Source organism: Paramormyrops kingsleyae, chromosome 14, assembly GCF_048594095.1.
Source record: "Paramormyrops kingsleyae isolate MSU_618 chromosome 14, PKINGS_0.4, whole genome shotgun sequence".
Taxonomy (NCBI): domain Eukaryota; kingdom Metazoa; phylum Chordata; class Actinopteri; order Osteoglossiformes; family Mormyridae; genus Paramormyrops; species Paramormyrops kingsleyae.
The window spans coordinates 25,953,086-25,967,368 of NC_132810.1; the positions used below are offsets into that span (position 1 = coordinate 25,953,086).

Genomic DNA, 14,283 nt, shown 5'->3' on the forward strand with positions numbered 1-14,283 from the left:
GATTTTAATGAAGGAGATGACAGTGGGTGGGATCGGAACAAGTCAAAAACATTCACCTGAGGGACCCTGCAAGTGTGGTGGCCAAAACGGTGATCATCACAGTGATTACGGCTCATATGACGTCATGTTGCTAAACAACACTGATTCTGTAAATTTGTTTTAAGTATATGACCACCTTTAAATTTGCCATGCTCTTTAAACTGGTCATTTAGTAACTTTAGTTTAGTGGTATGTGGAGGATCTTTGGCACAACTGGTGAGCTAACTTTGATTTGTTTACTTATTAATATGAAGTATACCTATATTTAAATAAAACAAGTCTATGTAATAGTTGGTGGTGAAAATGCCAGGGGGTGTGATGCAGTGCCACTTGCCAAGCTCAGGTCGAGTGTCATGGCCCACGGTCAGATATGAGTGTACAGAAGTGAGAAGCCTTGCCAATGATAGTTTGGTGCCTGATTAAAAATGAGTGTGCTCTAAAAGTCTAAAGTTTAGAATCTGCTAGACATCCATTAAAGAAAAATTCTTTGAAAAAGTTTTGATCCTGGTTTTGCATTTTATTTGACAATTCACATTCATAGATGATTGGTCTAAAGACTGAGTCAGCCGTTAAAGTCATCCCCTAGTATAAGGCAGTGTGAATGCATAGCCTCTTTATTTCAGTTCACTTCACTTTTATATAGCACCTTTCACAGCACAGTTGCCCAAAGACACAGAGTGTATGACAGTACATTATTTGTTGACAGATCATGAGTTGTTCATGAAGGAAGACAAAAATGGAATTGGTCAGGTACTCCCTGAAGACAGAGATTTGCTTATCATGGTAATGGTATGTCCTGCCAGTACATCCAGAGACTTTAAGTTGAGTGGGGTTGAGGTGGTAGTTTTGCTGTAGTTCAGGTTTTTGGAGCCTGGTTAATCGAATATTTTTAGAATAATGACTGAAATTCGACTAGTGATTCTGCCTGAAATGACCATCCCTGATAGCAGTGGTGGATGGTGATTTTTAAAATGTGAGAACCATAGTGTGCAAAAATTGACAGTATTACCTAAAAAGATCTTTTTTTTTTTCCTTTTTTTTTGTAGATCTTCTACTTATATGTAAAATCTGCTCTCCTTTATCAAAGAACTTCAGAAAGAAGTCAAGAACATTAGCTGCTGTGAATGCCATGCTTCAATGCCTCTAGCTCAGCTTGTATACACATACAGCTTAGACAGCAAGATAACTACCAAACTAGTGTACTAAAAATCAAACTGAATGATAAATTCAATATTAACAAATGTGACTTGCAAAAGATGACATACAAATCGATAAACTGCCACTGGGTTACAACGGAATGCTTTTGCGCCCCTGCATGTAACACAATAAATGAATACTGTGAGTTAACACCATGTGAAAGTTATCAGTTGTGTCCATTAATATTATTCGTAGTTTATCCTCTCTTGTGCAGAGAAGCATGCCTTCCAGGAGGGTCTAAAAAGTCTGACTGCAAATCTGTCTGGCCATTCAATGTTGCCTAAGCAAAAGCTATACACTCACCTAAAGGATTATTAGGAACACCATACTAATACGGTGTTTGACCCCCTTTCGCCTTCAGAACTGCCTTAATTCTACATGGCATTGATTCAACAAGGTGCTGAAAGCATTCTTTAGAAATGTTGCCCCATATTGATAGGATAGCATCTTGCAGTTGATGGAGATTTGTGAGATGCACATCCAGGGCACGAAGCTCCCGTTCCACCACATCCCAAAGATGCTCTATTCAGTCTATTGGGTTGAGATCTGGTGACTGTGGGGGCCATTTTAGTACAGTGAACTCATTGTCATGTTCAAGAAACCAATTTGAAATGATTTGAGCTTTGTGATATGGTGCATTATCCTGCTGGAAGTATCCATCAGAGGATGGGTACATGGTGGTCATAAAGGGATGGACATGGTCAGAAACAATGCTCAGGTAGGCCGTGGCATTTAAACGATGCCCAATTGGCACTAAGGGGCCTAAAGTGTGCCAAGAAAACATCCCCCACACCATTACACCACCACCACCAGCCTGCACAGTGGTAACAAGGCATGATGGATCCATGTTCTCATTCTGTTTACGCCAAATTCTGACTCTACCATTTGAATGTCTCAAAAGAAATCGAGACTCATCAGACCAGGCAACATTTTTCCAGTCTTCAACTGTCCAATTTTGGTGAGCTCGTGCAAATTGTAGCCTCTTTTTCCTATTTGTAGTGGAGATGAGTGGTACCTGGTGGGGTCTTCTGCTGTTGTAGCCCATCCGCCTCAAGGTTGTGCGTGTTGTGGCTTCACAAATGCTTTGCTGCATACCTCGGTTGTAACGAGTGGTTATTTCAGTCAAAGTTGCTCTTCTATCAGCTTGAATCAGTCGGCCCATTCTCCTCTGACCTCTAGCATCAACAAGGCATTTTCGCCCACAGGACTGCCGCATACTGGATGTTTTTCCCTTTGCACACCATTCTTTGTAAACCCTAGAAATGGTTGTGCGTGAAAATCCCAGTAACTGAGCAGATTGTGAAATACTCAGACCGGCCCGTCTGGCACCAACAACCATGCCACGCTCAGAATTGCTTAAATCACCTTTCTTTCCCATTCTGACATTCAGTTTGGAGTTCAGGAGATTGTCTTGACCAGGACCACACCCCTAAATGCATGGAAGCAACTGCCATGTGATTGGTTGATTAGATAATTGCATTAATGAGAAATTGAACAGGTGTTCCTAACAGGTGTTCCCTGAGCAAGGTACCGTCCCCAAGCACTGCTCCCCAGGCGCTGAATTAGCTGCCCCCTGCTATGTCACGAAAGTCACATATGGGTCAAATGCAGAGGACACATTTCGTTGTTGCGCACTGTGTGCTGTGGTGTGTTGACAATGACCACTGATCACTAAATTAAATTAATCCTTTAGGTGAGTGCATTTGCATGCATCCAGTCGGAGTGTACCACTCTTGCAGCTAGAGATTTTTGAAAGTTAAAGGTCTGCAGATAATATCCCTCATCTCCTTTAAAATTGTAGGTAAGATGTCATCATGGCCATCAGATTTATTAATTTTGAGTTTAGCCAGACCTTCTAACACATCAGCTTCATGCATATATTTTTCAAAGGTGGAGTCAAAGTAATATTAGATCTATTGCTTATATCTTCTTGAGTAAATACCTGCGCGAAGTAATAATTTAACTCATTGACAATGATCAATTATCATTGCCACACTAGTCTGCAGATTTTAGAGCCCTTTTCACATTGAAATATTGCAAAAAAACTTAATATTGACCTTAGACTGCAAAGTTACTTTCCTACATTTCTCTTGGCACATTTGATATTATTTTTCAACTTGCCCTGTAGGTTTAAATACTCCTGCTTTATCCCAACATCCGTTGTTTCTGTCCATTGATATTGATGTACAGAGCCTTTTTCCTCTTGGCTTTCTTATTAATATCAGTTGAAAACCACCTTGGCTAGGTTTGTTGTTGTGAGAAACCAGTATGAACTCCCCTTGAGCTTGAAGTAATGTGCTTTTAAAAAGTTCTCACGCCTCTTCTACTGTTCCGGTATTTACCTCCATATATAACTGTTCAGCAATGTAGTATTTATAGCTCCCTGTAGGTCATACACCGGACACACACAGGATGGGTAATTTATACAGCGCTAAAGACACATGATAATCAGACAGGGTTCACATAGGACAAGGCAAACACACAAGCAACAATGGGAGATACATCAAGTATTAACAATTACACCTATGAACAGGGCTATGTACATAGGCTCTGGGACTTCAGGGCTTCCCAGCAGGATGGGGCGACAGTTTCCTTACTCTCTAATCTCCTGCTCATCTGTCAGCAGCTCTGGTGCAGGCTTCCAGGCAGTGGCATGCCTGGTGCCCTTTTCTTCTGCAACACCAGCAGATCATCCTCTTGTATCTCCTCAAAGGAGAATCTCTGCCTCTTCTGGTTTTCTGCTCATCAGCCGCCTTCAGGTCTGCCAGGCTGGAGCAGGCTTGCTAGATATTAAGGAGCACCTGGTTCAGCAGGGCCACTTCTGGCGCCCTACTTCTAACACCAGTGTGGCACCTGGCAGACTGAGGCATTGCGGTGGCGGCAGTTGATGAGGAGGCTTGTTTGACGGGGTGAACAAGGCTTCTTGAATTATAGTACTTAACAGGACTAACCTAGGCACCCAAGAAGCACCAAACCAAACATAACAGGGAAACACAGGGAGGTCAGACACCTGACAATAAGGTACACACACAGTGGGTAATTTATACAACACTAAAGACACGCAAGGATTGGACAGAGTTCACATAAGACACAGGCAAACACATGCGCAACAATAGACAATTGGCAATTACAAGCATATAGTAAAAACAATATTATTTGTACTTTATTTCAATCGGAAAATTATTTTAAATTAATATAAAGTTTCATATTTTTTTATGTTAAAATTATTTTAAAACAATATAAAAATTATTAGAAAATGTTCTTAGTGTTCAGGAAAAAGGTATTCAGTAAAACTTTGCAGTTACAGCTATTTGTGGCTTGAAATATGAGATATGCAATACTGTTTCTTGAAAGTGCCATATACCCAAGGGTTAAACTGTTAAGTTATATACTTAACATGACAAACCTACATAAACATTTAACAAGACATCACTTGAGTATGTTACTTCGAACCCTTCTGCCAGAGCATGCATGTGGTGCTTCTCTTTGAGCAAAAAAATTACAAACTAATTTATGTTTTGGCTTTTTAAGTTAAAGTCCTTCTGAAACATGGCATGTGAGTTTTAGACTTGCCCATTACTATTTTCAACTATTTTTAATCTTTTTTTGTGCTTTGAAATAGACAGGTTTGCTTTGTTTTTAAGGAACGATACCCTTATGTTCGTCAAATAAAATGATTCTTGTATACAAGAATTTGGCCTTTTCTTTAGTGGTTTTCACAGATTGGTTCCAGTGACTCTGCAATTAATTTGTGATCCATCCAGAGCATGTGAGCGGAGTGGAGCGGTGAGAATTTCCGCTCCTCACTCACGAGGCTGTTGGCTCCGCCCGCTCCTCCGCTGTAATTCGCACTATAAGCCGCTTCGCTCAACACCGCTCCTCGCTCCACTAAAATTTCCTCCCGCTCCAGTCAAATCGCTCCACGCTCGCTCCAATTTAAAAGAGATGCCTTATATCATAAAGAAATATGAGCAATGGCAACATTGTCACTCAGAACAGAAAATATTAATTTTAAAACAACATATAGGCAACAATGGACAGGTTTGACAATTGCATTCCACACAAAAATAGGATTATATAAATAAAGGAAATCAATAAATAAATAAAGAAATCAGTGGGCCAAGCATCCACGTTTTGAACATAAATTATCTAACAATTAACAATCATCATAGCGGTATAAGAAATTTACGTGCCTTTCATGCACATTAAAAATTAAACAAGCCTGTAAAATTAAACGTCCTTAACATTTAACAAAAATATGAATTGGGCATACTTTTCTTATCTAGCCTACAGTTCTTTTGAATTCACCTTCAAGAAAACAAGTCTGGCTAAGGTCTGAGGCTTCAGACTAGTGCGGTGACTTCTGGACACCAGGCCAGCAGCGGAAAACACCCTCTCGGCACTTGTAGAGCCACTAGGGATGCTGAACACGGTGCGAGCTACTTTAGCCAGGCGAGGAAAAGACGTGGAGTTTTCTTTCCAAAACTGAATGACATCTGCATCCGGGTTCTGCCTTGGGGATGAAAGGTATTTCTCAACTTCACCTTTGGCGTCTCCAGGTGTGCGCAGCAGCTTGCTGAAGTATGATCCAAACAGTCGAGCTCTTTTTGGTTCAGAATCAGTGTTGAATGGGGTGTTGGTTTAAGGTGTCCCACCTGGAGGGTTTATTCCCGTAGTTTCCTCTATAAGGAGGTCGCGGATCTTCCCAAGCTTGTTTCACACAGACTCATCTCGGATTATCCATTCAGTCTTGAAACGGGGATCTACTACTGATGCTAAAATTAGATGCTTATCAGTGTAATATCTTTCGTAGCGAGTTGACATGTTGTTGGCCAATGTTTCAGCAAAGGCAGCAATTGTCATAGGCAGTGCAGCCTCATTAGTCAGCAGGGTTTTGATTTCGGTGACAGCAGGGAGAATCATTCCCAGGTTTCCTAACTCCCTTTGTAATTTTTCTGTGAGGTGTGCCAATCGTGTAAGCACGCGGACAAGATGCGTCAGCTGCCTTACTTCATTAAGAGTGAATTGAGCAGCATTAGTCTTAAGTTTGCTTTGCCATAATGGGTCTTTTCGGAACAGTCGGAGGACCGAATCAATCATGCGTAACTGGCAGCTTCATCTAGTGATGCAAGTCTTTGTGGGGCAGACACCTAATCGGTCCGTTTCCTCAGTGTTCAAGGTGCTCTTGTGCACACTTCTCACCAGGTGTCCGATTCTCACAAACAGCCTATTAATGCTGTCGTTCTCATTAACGGCGTCTTTGATCGCCAGCTGAAGCATGTGAATGGGACACTTCAGATGTATATTGGACACAGTAAAGTACTGGCTGATCATTGTTTCAACTTTGGCCGCTACCTCTTCCACCTCGATCTGCAAGAGTGCAGATGGCTCCTCCTCCTCTTCATGTTCAGCGCTGCTGCTGCTTGCACCTGCGGTCTCCTCACTGAGCTCAGCCTCCTCTTCAGTGACAGGGAAGCGGTCCATGTTGCTGGCACTGTCAGTGATGACCCTTAGCACACGCCGATCCACATTCCAGTATTTCAGAACACTTTCATACTTTTGGTAAATGCGATCTGCGGTGTGATGCCCCTGTATGTGCTCACAGCCCAACAAAACTGTGTGTCCCTGGAACATCCCATCAATAAAACTGGCCACAATGCCAAGGAAGCTGTGCCCTCTTCTACTGGTCCAAATATCCGCCGACAGAACAAACCCATCCCCTTTTTGCAACAGGTCTCGCAGCTTGGCTTCCATCTCTTCTTGAGCATGAGGCATGAGTGTGTCCCGCACAGTATTATAGCAAGCTATAGCAACCTACTTCGAATGACAAAACTGATTTATTTGATTACCAATATTTACTTTATAGGCTTTTATACTTTTATTTACTTTATAGACTTGATATGCTACAACCATGTAAAACATTCTCACGTTTTCCTCTGGCCTCCGCATGTTCGTGTAGCACACTGTCATGTTTGTGAGAAAGGTGTCTTTTTAGATTCCAAAGTGAATCTTTACTTACTAAAACAGTTTCATCACATTGTTCTTCTTTCTCTACGTTATTGTCATTTGTATGTTTGACAAGAATATTACATTTGTATGACCTATCAGTCTCCTTTGTGAAATACTTCGCGTATTCCATCTCGGCCAATTTGTGTAACAGTCTTGATAATTGTACAGATGAATTCTGGGTAGATTTGGGCACGCCTCAGAGTCGTAGTGTGAGCGGATTCGGAGCGAAAGCGTAGCGAAATTGGAGCAGGACAGAGCGACCGCTCCAGCCTTAATTTAAAAAACCGCTCCGCGCTCTGACCAAATACCGCTCGCTCCACCCCACTCACATGCTCTGGATCCATCTAGAGCTTTTGAAACATCTCTCCTTTTTTATAGCAATAAATAAAAACAGACCTTTTTAAAGAATTGCAAATGTATTTTATTAATGTAAATGCTTGCTGTTGCGGTAACTTCGAAAAAATATACCATGAAATAACATGAAACCATTAGAATCTTGGAAAAAAATACCATGATACATATATTTGGTCATACCACCCAGCACTAAGCTTAGGTTCACATTCATATACACTTGGAGGTGCCTCCTCCTAGCAGCATCTATTGTAGCCATGTAAAGTGCAAAGTAAGACATGCATTTTTTAGCCTTAAATAGTGGCACTATCTGCAGTAAATTAGCAAACCTTAGTAAATCATGTTGCATGATTGACTTAAATACACGGTCTGATGAGGCCAACAGAATCACATTATCTGCAAAAAGCAGAGACCTAATCCTGAGGTCACCAAACCAGACACCCTCAACGCCCTGACTACGCCTAGAAATTCTGTCCATAAAAGCTATGAACAGAATTGGTGACAAAGGGCATCCCTGACGGAGTCCAACCCTCACTGGAAACCAGTCTGACTTATTGCCGCCCATACGGACCAGGCTCTGGCACCGGTCATACAGGGACCGAACAGCCTTAAAAGGAAGCCCGGCACCCCATACTCCCAGAGCACTCCCCAAGGGACACGGTCGAATGCCTTCTCCAAGTCCACAAAACTCATGTAGACTGGTTGGACAAACTCCCATGAACCCTCCAAAACCCTGCGGATAGTATAGAGCTGGTCCACTGTTCCACGGCCAGGGCGAAAACCACACTGCACCTCCCGAATCCGAGGTTCGACATTCCAGCGGATCCTCCTCTCCAGAACCCCTGAATAGACCTTACCAGGGAGGCTGAGGAGTGTGATCCCCCTATAGTTGGAGCACACCCTCTGGTCCCCCTTCATAAAGAGGGGGACCACCACTCTGGTCTGCCAGTCCAGAGGCACTGCCCCCGATGTCCACGCGATGCTGCAGATGCGTGTCAACTATGACAGCCCCACAGCATCCAGAGGCTTAAGGAACTCCAGGCGGATCTCATCCACCCCTGGGGCCTGGCCACTGACGAGCTTTTTAACCACCTCAGCGACCTCCGCCCCAGAGATAGGGGAGTCCACATGCAAGTCCCCATACTCTGCTTCCACATTGGAAGGGGTGTCGGTGGGATTGAGGTGGTTTTCGAAGTACTCCCCCCACTGACAGAAAACGTCCCGAGTCGAGGTCAGCAGCACCCCATCCCTACCATAAACAGTGTTGATGCTGTACCGCTTTCCCACCCGGAGCCGCCGGATGGTGGACCAGAATCGCCTCGAAGCCGTCCGAAAGTCGTTTTCCATGGCCTCGCCAAACTCCTCCCACACCCAAGTTTTTGCCTCAGCGACCGCCGAAGCTGCATCCCGCTTGGCCTGCTGGTAGCTGTCAGCTGCCTCTGGATTCCCACAGGCTAAAAAGGCCCGATAGGACTCCTTCTTCAGCTTGACGGCATCCCTCACCACCGGTGTCCACCAGCGGGTTCGGGGATTGCCGCCGCAACAAGCACCGACCACCTTACCGCCACAGCTCCGGTCAGCCGCCTCCACAATGGAGGCATGGAACATGGCCCATTTGGACTCAATGTCCCCCGACTACAAAGTCGATCATCGAACTGCGGCCTAGGCTGTCTTGGTGCCAAGTGCACATATGAACACCCTTATGCCTGAACATGGTGTTCATTATGGACAATCCGTGACGAACACCGAAGTCCAACAACAAAGCACCACTCGGGGGGGCCGTTCCTCCCAATCACGCCACTCCAGGTCTCACTGTCATTGCCCACGTCAGCATTGAAGTCCCCCAGCAGAACAAGAGAGTCCCCAGGAGGAGTGCTCTCAAACCCCCCTTGCAAGGACTACAAAAAGGGTGGGTATTCTGAACTGCCGCTTGGCGCAAAAGCGCAAACAAGAGTCAGGACCCATCCCCCTACCCGAAGGCTAAAGGAGGCTACCCTCTCGTCCACTGCGGTAAACCCCAATGTACAGGCACCGAGCCAGGGGGCAATAAGTATGCCTACCCCCGCTCGGCGCCTTTCCCCGTGGGCAACTCCAGAGTGGAAAAGGGTCCAACCCCCCACAAGGAGACTGGTTCCAGAGCCCAAGCCATGCGTTGAGGTGAGCCCGACTATATCTAGCCGGAACTTCACAACCTCGCACACCAGCTCAGGTTCCTTCCCCATCAGAGAGGTGACATTCCATATCCCAAGAGCTAGCTTCTGCAGCCGAGGATCGGACCGCCGAGGTCCCCGCATTTGGCCACAGCCCAACTCACATCGCACCCGACCCCTATGGCCCCTCCTATAGGTGGTGAGCCCATTGGAGGGGGGACCCACGTGCCTTGTTTGGGCTGTGCCCGACCAGGCCCCATGAGTACAGGCCTGGCCACCAGGCGCTTGCCATCGAGCCCCACCCCCAGGCCTGGTTCCGGGGGGGGGCCCCGGTGACCCGCGTCCGGGCAAGGGAAACCGTGGTTCCATTATTTTTTTCTTCATTGGGGTCTTGTGAGCCGCACTTCGTCTGGTTCCTCACCCAGAACCTGTTTGCCTTGGATGACCCTACCAGGGGCATAAAGCCCCCAGCAACTTAGCTCCTGGGATCATTGGAACACGCAAACCCCTCCACCACGATAAGGTGTCGGCTCCAAGAGAGGTAAATCTCTACAGTACTATTTTAACAACAAAAGAAGGTTTGCACTGGCTCAAGCCAATTTTAGCTATCTTCCTCAATTGAGTATTTTCTCTTATTTAAGTTGCCTAAGGAAGAGCTGCTTGTGCACTAATTCAACTCAACCGCCCTAGCTTCTTGTTTAATACCTGCATCTTGTTTGAATGCAGTTTCTCACAGATTCTCTTTCCAACCCATTTTTGAAAGAGAGGTTTTAGAGGAATTGTTTCGTTGGACCCCAAAAAGCCAGCTGGATCAGATGGGATTATTCTATTTTTATTTATTTATTTACTTTTTTAGATAGCAGCTCCAATTGTTATGGCACCATTAACAGATATTTTTAGTACCTACATTCTCACTGCTGAATTATTGAGTGATTGGAAGGCAGCTGTTGTGAACCCTCTTTTTAAGGATGGTGATCAGGCTAACTTAAACTGTTATAGGCCTATATCTATTTTACCTTTTCTATTTAAGCTTTTGGAGAAACTTGTTAACAAGGAGCTAATTCACTGTTCTGTCCGTTGTTGAGTCGGTTTTTTGTTCAGGGTATGGATGTGTCTCTGCCATTTGAAAGTTCTAAATCATATAACAAATGCACTGGATGCTAGACAGCATTGTGCAGCAATAATTATTGACCTAACAAAAGCTTTTGATTTTGTGGATCATTTCAACTTATTAAACAGATTTGATTGTATTGGAGTCTCTGGTCATTCATTGGCTTGGCTTACACACTGCACCTCTCTAATAGGGGGCAGCATATAAAATTAGATATCCATCAATCTCAGCCACTTCATGTGCATTGTGGTATCCTTCCTGGGCTCAGTACTTCTCAACATTTCCTCTATAGTTATTAATGTTGTTCTGAAAGCTGTTAATAACTCCCATATTATATTCTAATGATACAATCCAGTATGCCACTGGTTCATCTGCTGACGTAGTGATTAAATCAATTCAGGACTGTTTCCTGAAAGTAGAGCAGGCTTTTACTGATCTCAATTTATCATTAAACACTGTAATGACTAAAGTTATGCGGCTTGGTCCCTCCACCTTGGACATTGTCGCCAGAGATGGAACTATTCTTGAGCAGGTTATGATTTATAAATACTGAGGAATCTGGCTAAATTTAATAATTGTATTGACACTACTTTCTCTAATGCTTTAGATAGGAATGGCAATTTTGAAATCAGTTTCTAATTACTAAAAACCTTAGGATCATGTTTCCCTGAATCACAACTAGTTTCAAGGAAGCAGGCATGGTGCCACAGGCTAAAGAAGTGTTATTGATAGTCAACACATTATGACCAATTGTTTCAACTGTTACTTTAAACAAAACAGATGGAAGAGGAGAATGAGTTTCATATTCGGACACCATATCATTTAAGGATGCCAATGAAATTTGTTTGTACAGGAGGAGATGGATCAGGACAGATGAAGAAGTCTAATATTCTAGCTCTTATAAAAAAAAACTCATCACAATTCAGAGGATGCTTCAAAATAAAAATTAGGTGTTGGTCAAGAACTGAGTTAATTGTACTGAACAGAATGTATGGTAATTTTTTGAGATAATATCTGAAAAAATGTAACTTTAGCTACTCTGCCTTCTGAAAAGTGGCTTAGCAATCTTTAAAAATATCATAAGACAAACTCAATTTATGCTTCTTCCATCTATGCTTCCTACATGATCGCCTGACCTCCTGGACACAGTCCTGCAACCAAGCCTGAGATTTTGGTTTGGCCCTCTTATTCTTCAAAGGCACAATAGAATTGAGGATTGATTAACACGTGGAGTCGAATTTGGTGATAAATTCCTCCATGTTCATCTGTGTGGTTTTCATTTTGTCAGACCAATCAAGGGAGTGTATAAAGTGTATTTTAATAATCTAAAATGCATGGTCTGAAGCACATGGTGCAAGTTCTTTTATGGTGTGGCCAACCCACTTTTGCTAGTTTAATGGTGGCAACATAGTCACTGCGCGAGGCGCATGGTCCCAAACGGTTATAGTAAGTCTCGTAATTTGTCATGGATGTGTGCGGGGCATAACATGCTACACCAATCAGAGCGTCATCTCATCTTCCTTTTAAGATCCAGGTGCACCTGCACCTTGGAAGATTGCTATTATAACGGCTGATTTGCCAGGTAGTATAGAAAAACATTCACTGCAAGTGCAAACAAATCAAAAGTGACAAATGCATTAAAAACTGAAAACACTAACGTTTAGATTTTGTTTGTGCAGATCTATGACCTGTTATTGCAAACATTGTTGCAGGTAAAATATGCCTATATGTATGACTAGCCTACTATTACGTGAAGAATGTATCCTGTTTTGACTGTTAAATGTTGAATGTAGCCTATCTGTTGAGACTACAGGTTTGTCTTTATACTTGAAAATAAGCCTAGTCAAATGAAATGTATTTTTCCTTTGCAAGTGGAAACAGGGCAAGACTTGGATGGCAAAAAAAAAAAATCTGGATGGCAGTGGAACAATTTCTTTTTTACTAAATATTTCTTTTACATTAAAAACCTGTAACAAAGCCATACAGTACATGAACTGTAAATGTCATGTAAGTCGACTGGCAACTCCACTGTGACATAAATTTCTTAAAATATTTTTATGTACAATTTAATCATCTTTCACTTTGTAATCTTTTTTTTCCAATCTTTTACATGCTTGTGCACTGCAATTGTACAGACGCTTTGCATGCTCCTGTCTTGATAATGCACAACAGATATGAATATTATGGTAGACAACAGACATGAATATTAAAATCACCCAAGGTCAAAATTCTTTCATTCAGGGTTGTTTTGATCTTGGAAATATAAAAGGCAAGCTATAGCCTAGTAATATCACACATGCATCATATTTTTTGCAGTTGTACAATCAGTATGATAAGCAATTCACCAAAACTTTATGTGTTCGGAATGTGGAAGAAAACTAATATACCTGGAATAAATCCACTTGAAGAGTTAAAATGATTTTACTGTTGATATATTTAGAGAAATATGATCTGGAATAGCTATGTGAAAATCTAAATTATAATCTCATTATTTGCAGGTGATGATTTTTCCATTATCCAACAAGAAATATTCATGGTGAAGGAATGCACCCACCAGAACATTGTGGCCTACTTTGGGAGCTACCTATGGTAATTCTGAACTCTCACACTGCTAAAGCGATCCATAATCTGTTTGTGTATTTTCATATTAAAATGTTAAAATGGTTGTATATTAGCAAAGAAAAAATTCTAATTGTAGTAAAAGACACGGTTGCTTGCAGACCGGAGATTTTCCAATGCCTATCCCAACTCTGTGTGTCTTTTTCAGTTACTCCTGAGGATTGGTTAGGCTTTCTTAATCCCTCTTAGTATGTGTTTTATTGTGAGTTTGAGCCTTTGAGCTTTACCACGCCACCTTTGTTGATGACACCATAGTAATTGGACTGATGTGCTTGTATAATTAATGTGCCCTCCACTATTATTTCAATTGCTTGCACATTTATGTATAATAGGGATGTAATGATACAGTCAACTCACAATTCGATACAATTTACGAGTTCACGATACGATTTTCTCACAATTTTTTTTACAGAATGAGCTGCAGACAAATTTATTCAAAAATATTCCTTTATCTTTCTAAACTGTGCAAAACATGTCCACTTCTTAACAGTGCAACTGAAATTGAATAAAATACTGTTTTTAAAAAAAAATCCCAAATCAAGATAAATAAAATCTTCAAATAAACAGTAACACCTTACATTAACTGCACCTTCATAATGCTTTTATATTGCATTCATTTTTTTTTTTTTTCCTTTTTTTTTTCCTTTTCTTTTTCTTTCTTTTTTTCCTTTTTTTTTTTTTTTTATATTGCATTCATAAAACGTTCAGTACACCTTCATAATGTATTCAAGTATTCAGAAATCATTCATAAACATCATGCATGTATACCTTTACATCCTAACATCCTTTAACAGCTGTAATGTACAG

General features: G+C 42.1%; 1 protein-coding gene across 3 annotated transcripts in view; it reads left to right on the top strand.

Annotated features, from left to right (window-relative positions):
* The window catches only part of map4k5 (mitogen-activated protein kinase kinase kinase kinase 5), a 121,509-nt gene that overhangs the window by 32,060 nt on the left and 75,166 nt on the right, over window positions 1-14,283 (top strand). For all 3 annotated transcript variants that reach the window (XM_072698889.1, XM_072698891.1, XM_072698890.1), the window contains exon 4: window positions 13,356-13,446. In XM_072698889.1, the coding sequence (XP_072554990.1) occupies window positions 13,356-13,446 (91 nt within the window). The remainder of the gene's footprint in view (window positions 1-13,355; window positions 13,447-14,283) is intronic.